Raw genomic sequence first — 13,114 nt, forward strand, 5'->3', positions numbered from 1 at the left:
CTCTCCTTGCGCAGCTCGGGCCCCGCTGGGAATCCCTGAGTTTTCTTCGCGTTCTCTTCCCTTCTTTCCTCCGTCGTGGTCCTTCCCTTTGGCCTTTCTCGCGCCTTCTCTGCTTTCCGCGGTCAGCGCCTCTCGATTCGTTTCCCCTTTTCGGCACTTCCTCCTCCCTCTCCGCCTTTCCCGTCGCGCCCAGGAAAGGGCGAGACAGGCAGCCCGTCTCTCGCGCCGGCCTCCGAGGCAGCAAAGGCGAAGGTCCCTGGATGCGGCCCTGCATCGACGGAACAGTCCCCAGCGGGCTCTGTCCCCGTTCCCGCGACAATCGGGGAAGACGACGAAAAGTCCGTCTTCCGTCGCGCACAGCGAACCTTGGAAGAAGGCGCTCTGCCATCTTCGCTGCTCGCCTCGGATCCGAGACGAGGCCGTCCCGGAGAGACACTCGCTGCGGGCGGCGCGCGCGCAGGAAATGGAGGCCGCGCCACCGAAGCAGGGGCGACTGCATGCGACGCTGGACTCCAGCCGAGAGCCTCCGGTGCGGGGCTGACAGATGCACTTGGTGTGAAGGCCGCATAGGCGCATGCGTTGGGGAAACTTCCCGGGAAAGCCTGGAGTGAGGGCGGGGCGACGCTGGTGTGGAGATCGCCCGGGGGGACTTGAGGCAACACCCCCGGGGAGTTCTCTTCTTTCCCACCCCTTCGCTTCGGCTCCGATTTCGGCAGCTTCTGTCTCGGGCGCGGCTGCTGCCGTTGCCGAGGCGCTGAGTGCCGAACCGCGAGTCGGGCCTTCTTCTCGCTCGCCTCCTGTCCCTGCGGTCCGGCGGGCCCCTCACTGGAGCCTTGTTCGCCGTCGAGGCCGGAGCCGTCTCTTGCGCGCTTCTTCCCCTCCGTTATGGGAAGCGCAGACGGCGTCACGTCCAGCTTCGGCTCGAGAGCCCCTGCGCCAGGGCCGGGGCGCATGCACGCGCCTTCTGGCGTGCGAACAATAGGCGAAAAAGAAGGGTGGAGAGGCGAGAAAATCGGTCTCGCCTCCCCGTGGCTCACCGGGGGGCTTAGAAATCCAGGCACATTTCCAGGCCACGGAGGAGAACAGACGGAGGGCGGAGGAAACGGCAGCGGCGAACTCGCCGGCATCGACGCTCGGTAGAACGGATGCATCGCTGGACCCTGCCAGCGTGCATGCAGGTGCGTCTCTTCTCCAGAGATTTCCCGCGCGCCTCCCGTCGGCCGCGGGCCCTCGCAGGGAGACACCTGCGCAGGCGCAGAGGGACTGAAGGGCCGGAAAGAGAAGGCATCACCGGGTGGAGGCGTCGTAAATGCACAGGGGGAACGGAAGCCCGCAAACGAAGCAGAAACGGGCGCAGAGAGCGGCGCTCCGTGTCCAGGCCTCCAGGCCGGCGCGACACGTGAACCTTCAACTGCCTTTATCTCTGCGAGTTGCTGGAAGCGCAGCTTGTAGAACTGAGAGTGATACTCCGCCAGCGCCTGTTTGTACTGCCGCTGACGAGTCTCGTGGATGGCTATGGAACGCGCTCTGTCGGTCTCGCGATTTTTCAGCAACGCTAGCGCCTTCTCTGTCTCTTCGCCCTCCGACTCGCCTCCACTCTCTGCGTACGTTTCCCAGCGGAACAGACGCCCCTTGCCATCGTTCTCCAGAGACGCCGGAGACAAGGCCGCAGTCGAGCTGGAAGTGGAAGCGTGACTTAACGCGGAAGGAGACGCCGAAGCCGAAGGAGACGCTGCGCTGGAAGGCTGCGGAGAAGCAGGCTGCACTGCACCAGTGTGGTCTGCCTTCGGAGCTTGAAACGGCGAGGCAGAGGAGAAAGAGGAAGACGAGAAAGGAGAAGAAGGAATGGCGAAATTCCATGGTGAGTCCTGCCAAGTGACAGTTGCCACTGCAACTCCGAGGCGATCGAGATAGGAGGCTGGATTCGCACCGTTTTCTTCCGGAACGGAGACACTGGTTTCAGGTGTCTGGCCGCTGTCGTTTGGCCTCGCCTCGCCAGTTTCTGCCGTCTTCGGCCTCTTCCCCTTCAGCCACAGCAGCTGGAGTTGAACTTCATCCAGGTTCTGAAGCGTCGACGACGGACCGAGGGGAAGGGACGCCGATGTTCTCGCCGACTGCACACGCGGTTTCGGGTCGTCCCCACCTCTTGCCGATCCGCTGCTCCCACTTTTGTCTCTGCCGTCTTGTTCCGTCGGCACCGCGACGAGGCTCGCCTGTCCTGCGCCTGCCTCGGGCGTCTCGTTGGGCTTTATCTCGCGCCCGAGGTCCTCTTCGCCTCGCTCGCTGGCTGCGCGATCTGCATGCGTTTCGCTTCCTTGCGACTGGCAGCCTTCCGGGCTTTCTGCGCACCGCCCCCCTCCCGCCGTCCCCGGCCTAGAGTCGCTACCCGCCGTCACTGTCTCCGCTCCTGCCAGAGCGCTGGAGCCTTGACCAGGCTTCGGTTGCGTCTCTCCCGTCTCTGTTCCGCTCCGCTTCTTCTCCCTATTCGCCACAGGGACCATGTGCCATCTTCCTTCGCCAGCAGCTCTCAGCGCACTGGATCGGCGAATCCGGCGTTCCAGGAACGCGTGGAAAGAGAGTGTGAAGCCTCCTTCCTCTTCATCTTCACGCTGTTCTCTTATCTCTGTCTCCTCGCTCTCTTCCGCCTCTGGTCGGGCCTTCGCATCGGGCCCTCCTCGTCCCGCGTGCTTCGCAGTCTCCTCGACGCCCTCGCCACTGGCGACGCCGCGCCCAGAGTCGCGGCCGCCTGTCGCAGATTCTCTATCGCGAGTTGCTTCCTTCCGTTCTCTCTCCTTCGCGACGGCTGCGTCGCCTTCTGGCTCCTCACCGCTGAGCCACGCAGCAGAAGGGGAAACTCCCGAACCGTCACGCGTCCCTTCCCCGTCCTCCGGCGGTGGATTTTGCCTAGGCGAAGAAAGAGAGACGATTTGTGAAGTCTCGCCCTTCTCTGAGGCAGTCCCCTGGGGACGCGCGGAGGAGAAACGGAGTGAAACGTTCTCCTCCCCGGAGTCTGTGCCTGGCCGTTGATTCGCGGCGTCGTCCGCGTTCGCGCAGCTGAGGCCGCAGACGCTGACGAGGTGCTGCATGCGCCACCGGACGCGTGTCTCGAGCTGGCGAAGCGTCCTCGTTTCATGTTCCATTTCGTCTCGAAGCAGCCGGAGGCAGGCGGCTGACGCCTCGCGCCGCCTCCTGAGAACCGCGAGAACTCGCTCGTGCTGGTCCAACAGCACAGCTGCCCCGTCTTCTCCACCCAGCACAGACGACGAGGACGGCGAACGGGAAAGGGCCTGGGAACTCCCCGAAGAAGACGAAGGCAAAGAAAAGGAAGCGCGTTTCGCAGCTGAGCCCCCAGACGGAGACGGCCGCTTTGCCGCGGGAGAAGCTCGGGAGAGCGGAGGCGGCGAGGCCTTTAGAGGAGGCCGAGAGCCAGGCGCACCGTTGACATCCCGGGAGGTTCCTTCGCCAGGCGCAGATGCAGTCTCACTGCATGCGCTCGCACCGGCACCTCCAGGCGTTTCCACTGCACAGGAAGCCGGAAAACCTGCCGAAGGTTGCGCGTCCCCGTTCCAGTGGTCGGTACCTTCACGCGGAACGGTGGCCGGTGTCCCTTCAGCCGCGGCGGGGAGCGGAAGCCCGCTGGCGTCAGCGCCTGCGTCTCCTGGTAAGCAGTCTTTTGCGCCTGGTGTTTCGGAGCCGGCGGCGCGGCCTTCGCACGGCTCTGAGGCGGCAGGCGTCGCCTGCAGTCTCGCGGAGACCTGAGAAGGGTCCGACGGGGATTCCTGCACAGACAGAACTTCTCGCGCATAGGCGCCGCCGTCGGTTTGGGCAGACGTCGCATTTCCACAAGACGGAGGGTCGGCCGAAGGCGGGTGAGACGGAGGCGACGACACAGACGGGGGAGACCAGGACGCAGAGGTTTTCTCCTCGACCGCATGCGCTTCAGGCGCCGAGTCGCCGAGCGCCCCGTCGGCGGTCGCGGCGGCCGCCGCAGCGGCGGCGATTGCCGACGGCGGCAGCCAGCCCCCCGAGGTTCTGCGCAGCTTGTCTTGCCGGGGACGAAGAGAAGATTGTGCTTGAGAGTACGACGCATAGGCCGGGTTGGGAGAGCATGGAGGTAGCGCAGACGGCGGGAAGGAAGGGAAACCGGACGGAGCAGTCGCCTGCGAAGGCGTCGACTGCGGCAGCGAAGAAGGGAGAGACGGATGAGGCGAGGAAGGAAGATAGCCAAGAAAGCCGTGCGGGCGCGGAGGGCCAGGATATGCATGGGGCGCGAAGGCATGCGTCATCCCTTCATGCTTTTGCGCTCCAGAGAGTCCCTGCGGGCCTTGTCTTCGGCCGTCTCCAGGGAAGGAGCCACGGGCGGCGCGTGCGTCTCGCGTCTGAAGAGGCCGTTGCCACAGGGGAGACGGCGGGTGTCCGTCGCCTGCCGATGAGGCGACTGTGGAAGCGGGGGAGGGCGAGGCAGGAGAGGAGGCCGCGAAGGCGGGAGACGAGGCGCAGGACGACACGTGAGCGGGAGAGGGAAAGGGAGACGCGAAGCCCGCAGTGGTCGCAGAGTGCTTCGCTGAAGGAAGAGAAAAGTAGTACGGAAGCTCTCCGGAGGGGGACATTCCCCCCCACGGAGAAGAGGGCATTGCTGAAGAGAAGAACTGCGAGGTGTCCGGCTTGTCTCGCAGCATCGCGTGAGGGACGGGAGTGGACGAGGTTGAGGGCGGCAGAGACGAGACGCCAGAAGATGACGGGAAGTGCGCGTTGAGAGGCGCACACTGAGACTCAGCTTGGAGGAACTGGGCAGAGGGAAATGGGGCGAAGGTCGAAAGAGAATGAGAGGTAGAATACTTTGCCCCATCGAAAAAGCAGGCGCCAGGTCCCTCCTGGACTTGGGGCCCCTGAGGAGGCGCGGCGTCTTGCATGGTTGCCTCCGTAGACTGCAGACGCAGGGCGAGGGGTAGTTGTGCCTGTCTGGGGCTGTGCCGCGTTTCGCAAGCTCTTTCTTCTTGGTCGCCCGCGAGCTTTTCTGTTTCGGTTTCCCAGGAGCACGGATTGGACAGGCTCAAGGAGTGCGCCTCCCAGAGCGCGCACAGGATCTGAGAGAGCCGAGGCGCGGAGGAAAGCGACGAGGACGACCCAGACCCACAGACGGAGAGTTTTGACAGAGGAGATTGGCGGCGCCCGGCTCGCAATCGTGGGCGCGTGTTCTTCCCCCCTTCCCTCCCCTTCTCAGAGGAGGAGAGACAGAAGGCGAGAGAACAGTCGACCAAACATTCACATGGATGAGCGAGAGAGGAGACGAGAAGAGACAGGGGACACCAAACTCAAGGATGTCGCGTGCGGCGGCGCAGCCAAGTTCACCGCGACAGAAACACACTGTTTTGTCCAAAGAGACTGCAAGGAAACAGGCACCCACGACCACACACACACATCAACGAAGAGGAGAGAGGCATCTGCACGGTTTGGGCAGGAGAAGAGGGGCGCGTCTCTCCGGCCTCCACCTTATACGTATCTCGACACGTGTTGCTAATCGCATTCTTTTCGTGTCGCGCTTTCTCCTGTACGCCATGTCGCTGCTCCGTTCCGTGAGCGTTGCCTCCCCCCTCCACCTCAGTCCTTATACCTGACTCGCTCTCTCCCCGTATCTCCGTCCTCCTGTCTCGACGCCCCTCACTCCTCGTGAACCGCTGTCTACTGTTTAGCTTCACATTCTTTTCCCGTGCTCGTGCTCTCCGCCGGCTCGCGCGTGTTGTTCGGGCCGCCTCAATCGCCCTGTGGCCAGGCTCGTCCCCCGCGGCTTCACTGCCTTTTCAAGGGGACCAACCGAGTTCCCGTCCAATCCTCCCGCGGTGCTCGTTTCTTTGTCTCTTCTTGGCTTTAGCACTGTTGGACGCCTGGAGCTAGCTGTGAGAGGCGCAAAAACGCTCAAGAAGCTTTGGAAACACCGCAGCCCGGTCAACGGTTATATCAGCGGGCTGTCGGTTGCCGCAGAAACATGGCAGTGGAAAGAAAGGAGTGGGAACGAAACCGGCGCAGGAGGACTGAAAGGTTGACTGAGAAACAAAATAACGGATCGAGGCGTCGGGGTTCTGCATAAAAGGAGGGCGAACTCTCGCGTGGACAGCAGCGGCACGGCCCAGAAGCCACCCGAGCAGTGTTTTCCGTTCTGTGGAGACTTTCGCCTTCACATCAAATTATACATCACTTCCATTGGCCGTTGTTCTCCCCAGAGGAAAGCGCAATGGAGCGCTGGCGGGAAAGAAATTGCACAGAGCCGGGAAATCGGTGACTTCGCCGGTCTCAACAAGACGAAATGATTGTGACGAAAAGACAGCGACGAAAAGGGGGAATGTGTAGGAAAACAGTAGAAGAAAAGAAAGCGTTGCTGAAGAACTGGGTCCAACTGAGCGCGTTTCTTTGTTTCAGTAGAGAGGGAGTGGAAATCGAGCACAGACAGAGTAGCGGGGGTGTCTTTTCATGTGCGAACACGGGCGATTATTTCCGTACATGAGCGGTGAGCGCATGCACGCAGTAGTTTGAATCGCTAGTAGAAAAACCAGGAAAGAGAAATCAGACGTTGATAAGCATGAGAAAATGCACTACGCGTGCATACTTTTCACACACACCCTCGAGGAAGCTGCTTTTGATCGACTCTTCACCGTAATGCGTTTCACACTTGCTAGCTGCTGCGCAGCGCAGCATGTGACCAAAATGTGTTCTGGGGGTCCAGGCTGTCCGTGATCATGGGAAAATGTCTCGTCCGGTGATCCAACTTCACATGAGCACGAACGCCAAGCGAAAGCATCCGCAGCGACCGCAACACTGACATGTTCCTCTGTTCTCGCTGCGTGGCCAGAAACTCTGTGCCGGGAGTTGCTGCGTGTGTGAAGGAAGCCGCAGGTTGACGGATGCTGACTGTTCCAAAGTGGGTTTAGTTGGGGCAAGACTGCCACTGAATGTGGCAGTAGTCCTTCTAACCTTTTCGGCAGTGCGTGAAATGCTTTCGGTCGAGAATGCGAGAGACTTAGAACCTCCGAGGAGGTGCGGCACTGAGGTAAAATACCATCGGCGATGCTGGGAAGAAAAGCCTGCCTAACTGCCTAAGGTTTTTTTGCATCGGGTGCTCAAGCCTATTGTTCCGATTTTGTGTTTCTGTATCAAACTCTGGAATCGCGGGTGCTTTCCACCTCAGTGTGATCACGGGAATCAGAGGAGGGGACGTCGGATGTTCTGGTTTCCGTTTAGCAAGCGGCGAAGTCGTTGCTGTAGCCAGTCGGTTTGTTAGGAAGTCACGGCCGTTGCTCGTACCGGAACGTTTGGTTTTTTGGGGCACGGCGCATGGTAAACGGCACCGTTTGTGGCATGACGCGTCTCAGTGGGACGCGTCCGATTCCACGTAACAGGGCACGTGCAAGCGCGATCCCAAACATTTAAGCAGGAAATTGAGATGTTGCCTCAGCATTCAACAAAACTAGAAACTCTCTGATTTGCAAGAGCATTTATCGACAGCACCACCACAGTTGACTTCTTCGGTACACTGCGGTAGGACTGACACATTTCCGCTTTCTGACCTAAGCATGGCACAATCACCCATACTTTATCGAGCAGGCAGGATACAGAGGATTGAAAAGCGTTTTGAGGATTTCGCCCCGACAGGAGCATTGGCACGCGCCTTCTATGTTGCACATTAGCAACGATACAACTTACTGCGGACCACTGCTCCATAGGGATGGAGACACGTCACATTTATTAAGCGTCGAATCTTCGATTATCTTTATGAAGAAAACAGAGGGCTGTCGGCACCATAATCGGCAGGTTTCCCCATCGTGCACTCACCGCAGCACAGCAGACGCATTATCGCGCCACGAACAGCAACATCGTTTACATCCGTGTCATCGGCACCAAGGAAAACGGGGTTGTCGTTGCACTCGTCGAGCTCATCAGGGTCATACTTGCCATTGTAAATCGCGTAAGCAATATTTCCTAGGCGGATTGCATCCTGCTGGACACCACCGAATCCGGTGGCATTCGACAGCACGTAAACAGGTCGGAAGCAGCTATCGCCGAAGGACGTGAGCGCAATGTCCCCCGTTTCAGCTAAGACCACCACGCTGTCCGGGTGGAGATTGCCATGGCAAAGTTTGCTGCGATGAAGGTCTCCGAGGATCTGGATGAGTCGACGAATGAGAAAGAATTTCGCCTCCTTCTCCAGCTTAGCTCCAGACCAGAGGAGAGCATCCAGAGTTTGCGCCACGCGGGGGTACAGCAGCACCGCGCTCAGGAATGCAGTATCTGACCACTTCCCATCCGCTCGAATCACTGGGGAATTGTTTCCAAGACTGCCGCCAGCTACTGGAATGAGAAACCCCCGATCCAGAACAGTTTCGGCCGAGCCGAATCGCTCCGAGAGAACAGCCCCAACGTTCCTCTCCTTGAAGATCCTCCACACAGCTGTGGCCGCTCTGACTACGCTTGTGTCTCCCACTGAAAACAGCTTGGCCGTGTAATTTCCTCCCGACTTTTTTTCCGTTACATCGAACAGGACAGCGCCCTCGGTCACAGCAACGTTGCGGCCTCGGTCCAACTGCATTCTGCCTTCGTTCAACTGCAAAACACTCCCCAAAGGGAGGGCATCCGTCAAAGCATTCATCAAATGCATCTCGTCTTCTGCAAGATGGCTGTAACCTGCAATTTGCCTCGCATGTTGCTTGACGAATGCACGGCCGCGTTCTTCGATGTCGCGCCACGTGACTTCCTGAGCGCAGCCCGCACACAGAGGCAAACGCAGCACATGCAAGGGTATTTTCTCCTCTACACTTTCAACTCCGCCCCTTGCTTTAGAGGAGTGCTTCTTCCATGTAACAAGCTCCAATACGGCAAAGAGGTTCAGTTATAGCCGAGGTCCCATACTAGACAAGCGGTTACTGGCCCCGCCCCGCGCGTGCCACTCTGCTCCGGTCCCTACCACACCCGTGTATCGCCGGACAGATCGAGTGCAGAACACGTCTGACACGGAAACACGACCGTTTCTTCTTGCCACCATGTGTCCTAGTCTGTCAGGAAACGCAGGCGCAATATTCGCGGCTTTTTCCCTGAAAGGCACGTTCTCCGGTGTGTCCTTTCTTGGGTCGGGCGGCGGCCGGAGCCCTGAGTCGACGGGGCGGGTAGGGCTCCTCCTTTTCCTCCAGGTCGAGCAAGAATCCGTCTCCATAACACCAGCAAGGAAAAGGTTTGAAACGCCTTTCGGTGAACAATCGCTCCTCTTACTGCGGAAACGGCGAGGCTGAGGCAGCCTGCCAGGAAGAGAGACGCCGCCGCGAACCTCATGGTGCACGTTCCCAGTCCCAGGCGACTCTGGGGTAGGAGACGACCAAGCGGTCGACGAGTGAAAGGCATGGTTTCTTTTCTGTGCGTTCTTTTCTCCCAGATGGCGGAAGCTGGCAAGAAGAGAGGAATTTCGTCAAGAATACAAACTACGTGGAAGCACACGCGCTGGCAATTTGCCATGTTGTCGTACGATTGAACTGCGAATCGGCCCAGCCCTTTGCGAGCGCGGCGCATGCCGACACGGCGCAGCACATCCGGTACACTTCACCCTGGAGGCGCACGCCGATGAGTCGGTCCCCGGATCGCCGGGGCTGGGCTCGAAACTGAGAGATAGTGTCTCTTTCCTTGAGACACGCCATTTGGTGTCCCTGAGTGTATAATAGGGTCTCGACAGGAATTGTGCGGAGTGTGTACACGGTATAATGTCGCACGTGTGCGCGTTAGTGAACCACCGGTCAGAGAAGAACCCGTCGGGCCTCTCCCTGGTTGAGAGGGACGGGCAGCTTGCTTTTTAAGTTACTGCCATGTCCAAAATGCCTTCTGAGTGCCTGCGCCACACACGGCAAGAGGAGTGAGACGCCGCACTCATGTATGCTGAGAAACGCGGCTTCGCCAACCCGAAACCTTGCTTGAGTCCGTCTTTCTTGCATGATCTCGAGTTAAAAGCCCATTTTCGCCACACTGACTCTCCACGAGCGCCTACACGTGCAGCCTTGGCGGCGAGAAAAACGCGACCGCTTGAAGTGGGAACGTTTGCACTTTCTGGATTTTGCGTTAGACACAACACTGGGCGTGGGCTAGGTGTGCGGCCCATTCTTCCCCCGAGAAAAACGCGACCGCTTGAAGTGGGAACGTTTGCACTTTCTGGATTTTGCGTTAGACATAACACTGGGCGTGGGCTAGGTGTGCGGCCCATTCTTCCCCCGAGAAAAACGCGACCGCTTGAAGTGGGAACGTTTGCACTTTCTGGATTTTGCGTTAGACACAACACTGGGCGTGGGCTAGGTGTGCGGCCCATTCTTCCCCCGAGAAAAACGCGACCGCTTGAAGTGGGAACGTTTGCACTTTCTGGATTTTGCGTTAGACACAACACTGGGCGTGGGCTAGGTGTGCGGCCCATTCTTCCCCTCTTCCTGTATTTTCCGCGCTAGCCCTCATACACAAACAACGAAGTTCAGGGTCAGTGTGGAGGGCTTGTATTGCTGGAAGGAGAGCCGCACGTGTATGTATTCTTCCACGGATACTTGACGTTCCGATCGCATCGCGACCACGGCCGATAGAGTGCTGCTACGAAACAGTTGTACAGACATGTCATCTCTCTGCAAGTAGGCACCCGGCACCGTACGGGAACTTAAGGACGTCGTCGCAGAGAAGCGAGCACAAGCATTCGCTCCCCCCCAAACTTCAGACGTGAGGCTCCTGTTCCGTTTTCTCGCATTCAGATGAAAGAATTAGACCTGTCTTGCAGCTAGCAGAAAGCACGAGTGAATCGTCACTTGTGGATAAGTACATGGTTGAGCGAGACAGTTAGACACCGACTTGTAACAGCAGATTGACGCGCTGGGTAAGCCCACGTGTGTTGTTCCTATACATCTGATAGACGACGACCTCAATGACTCGGAGATACGAACGGTAAGTTGTGGTTCAAAATTAGAGAGCGTCCGAGACGGAAAATTCAAGTAGTCTCGAATAAATACAAGAGCGCGAGAGATAGTATGAATACAGAAGCGCGTGTGCACTCCCGCCACGTCGATTTCCTATCCCGCTGTTTATTTCTGAACCCCCGCGGATTGCGATTCGAATGACGGGGGCTGCACGAACTCTCCAAGATTGCTGTTTGTGACACGGAAGCCGGGAAAGGAATCCGCCACAACGATCCACAGAGGTAACAGAAAGTAACAACGGGAAAAAGGAAGGCATTTCTTCTTCTTGGAAAGAAAGACAGTGATGGGGTCGGGAGACCGGACGACAGACTCTGGAGAGAAGGCGACCGAGAAAAGGGGGGGGGCGATTTTTGGTCCTATCACCGTTGCCCTGGAGATTTTTCCACTTGCAGGTTCCTGTGCTTCTATCGTACTGTTCTGCATCATCTACTACCAGCTCTTGTTCCATTTTACTGTTCACTCCGTAGAGCGGCAACTCCCACCTCCCTGCATCCTAGTAAGTCAATGTGCACAAGGCGAGGATGTGTCCGCAGCCAGTTTCTGCGAGGCGGGATCTATCGAAAGAATGAGGCCGTCTTTTCCACCCTGCTCCATCTGAACCGGAAGGTGGAACTACCGGAGACGACAAAGGTGACGCTTTCGAGCCGCGCATGCGTCACGTCGCCGGAGTTACGTGTCGCCAGCGTCCACTCACGCACTGGCAGGGGCCTCGCAGCTCTGTTGAAAGCCTTGGCCCATCTCCCCTTCACGCTTTCTTCCCCTTTTCGCCATTCGTATCGTCTTTGGTCGTTCCCCCTCCACTGCAGCTTCTCCTGGCCGCAAGGCTGAACGGTGAGTAGGAAGCTCGCCAGCTAGGGGGAACACCTAAAGAGACAGGGTTCCGTCGGTCGCCTGATTCTTCGCTTGCGACCTCCACTGCCTCTTTCTGGTAGTGAGGGAGCATCCGGACGGTTAGGAAGGCAGATGGTAACGCGCAGAAGAACGGGAGAAGAAAGGTGCCGAGCGCAGGAGCGGGGACCGAGGCGTATGCTTCGGTGGAACGTCGCGAGAAGGCAGACGCTAGGCAGAGCAGTTGATCGTGTGCGCTGAAGAGTCTTAGCAGACGGCTGCCGGCTCAGCAGGCGGGAAAGAGGCCTTTCGTGAGTCTTCCTCCTCGGTATGTGCTCAACTCAAGCAAGAGACGCACGCGGATCCAGGAAGGACATGAGTGAACCTCATCGTGGAGAGCGGAGTGACAAGAGACACCGGAGCCGAGCTACGGTCCGCGTTTGCCCATTTCACGATTTCGAGCATTTCCGGCAGGCCTGAAAACTGACTCGAAGTCTGGCACTCAGAAACGGATGCCATCAAGCGCCTCTTGCAGCTGAAACGTCGGACCTCCCCCGAAATCGGCTTATATACGAAGACAGCCGAACCCGCCGTGCCAGCCAATGATATGAGCGATGCAAGATCCACATGTGACTCGCTGCAGTCTCACACTCGCAGCTACCCGTTCTTCTCGAGTGTGACAGATGTTGACGTGTCGAAAGTTGCCAGTTTATGTGGAATTTTGAGCGGAAACGAGAGGTGAATTTGGACAAAGCAGAGTCGAGTATCCCCTTCCCGGCGGAGAGGGGAGAGTCGGTGGAGGTTCTAGGGGGCTGCGGATCAACCAAGAGCTCCTCTTTGATCGAGGAACATGGCCGAGAATCGAGCGGAATGAAATAACACGAGCTCAGCCGAGCCGAAACCTTCGTTCCTTCTTCCACTTTTGTTCTCGGGATATTGCGCCCGCTTCCTCTCATCAGGAGCTTGGCCCAGGTGCGCTCGCTGTGCGGTGCGCCGTTTTCCGTGGGTGTCTTCGCGTTTTTTCCAGTCGACCTCCATCGAACAGGAGGCGATTTACACTTTCTCTTTTTTTGCTTCGCAACTCGTGGTGTTTCCTCCCCTGGTAGTCAAGTTCTTAGCTCTGTCGGTTGACCACCGCGCAGCAAACAGTGCGTGCGTGTCTTGCAAGAGTTGCCTGGCCGTTCAGACCAGCAACCAGCTGGCCTGCCTTCACCACGTCCCTGCCTTTTCGCTCTGTACACGCCAACGTTCTCTCTCTTCAGTGCCGCTTTTCGCGCTGTCCCCTCCGTGACTCTCTGTGACGG

General features: G+C 58.5%; 2 protein-coding genes across 2 annotated transcripts; both read right to left on the bottom strand.

Annotated features, from left to right (window-relative positions):
* Positions 1-122: 122 nt before the first annotated feature.
* NCLIV_033560 (conserved hypothetical protein) lies at positions 123-4,913 on the bottom strand (the record flags this gene model as incomplete). The annotated part of the gene is made up of 1 exon (XM_003883552.1): positions 123-4,913. One exon carries the CDS (start codon positions 4,911-4,913, stop codon positions 123-125), a length of 4,791 nt encoding a protein of 1,596 aa, XP_003883601.1.
* Positions 4,914-7,765: 2,852 nt separating this feature from the next.
* Positions 7,766-9,677, bottom strand: NCLIV_033570 (putative protein kinase (incomplete catalytic triad); the record flags this gene model as incomplete). The annotated part of the gene is made up of 3 exons (XM_003883553.1): positions 7,766-8,746; positions 9,259-9,284; positions 9,509-9,677. The coding sequence occupies 3 exons, from the start codon at positions 9,675-9,677 to the stop codon at positions 7,766-7,768; spliced, it is 1,176 nt and encodes a 391-aa protein (XP_003883602.1).
* Between the last annotated feature and the right edge of the window lie 3,437 nt (positions 9,678-13,114).

This window comes from Neospora caninum, chromosome VIII (assembly GCF_000208865.1).
Source record: "Neospora caninum Liverpool complete genome, chromosome VIII".
Taxonomy (NCBI): Eukaryota; Apicomplexa; class Conoidasida; order Eucoccidiorida; family Sarcocystidae; genus Neospora; species Neospora caninum.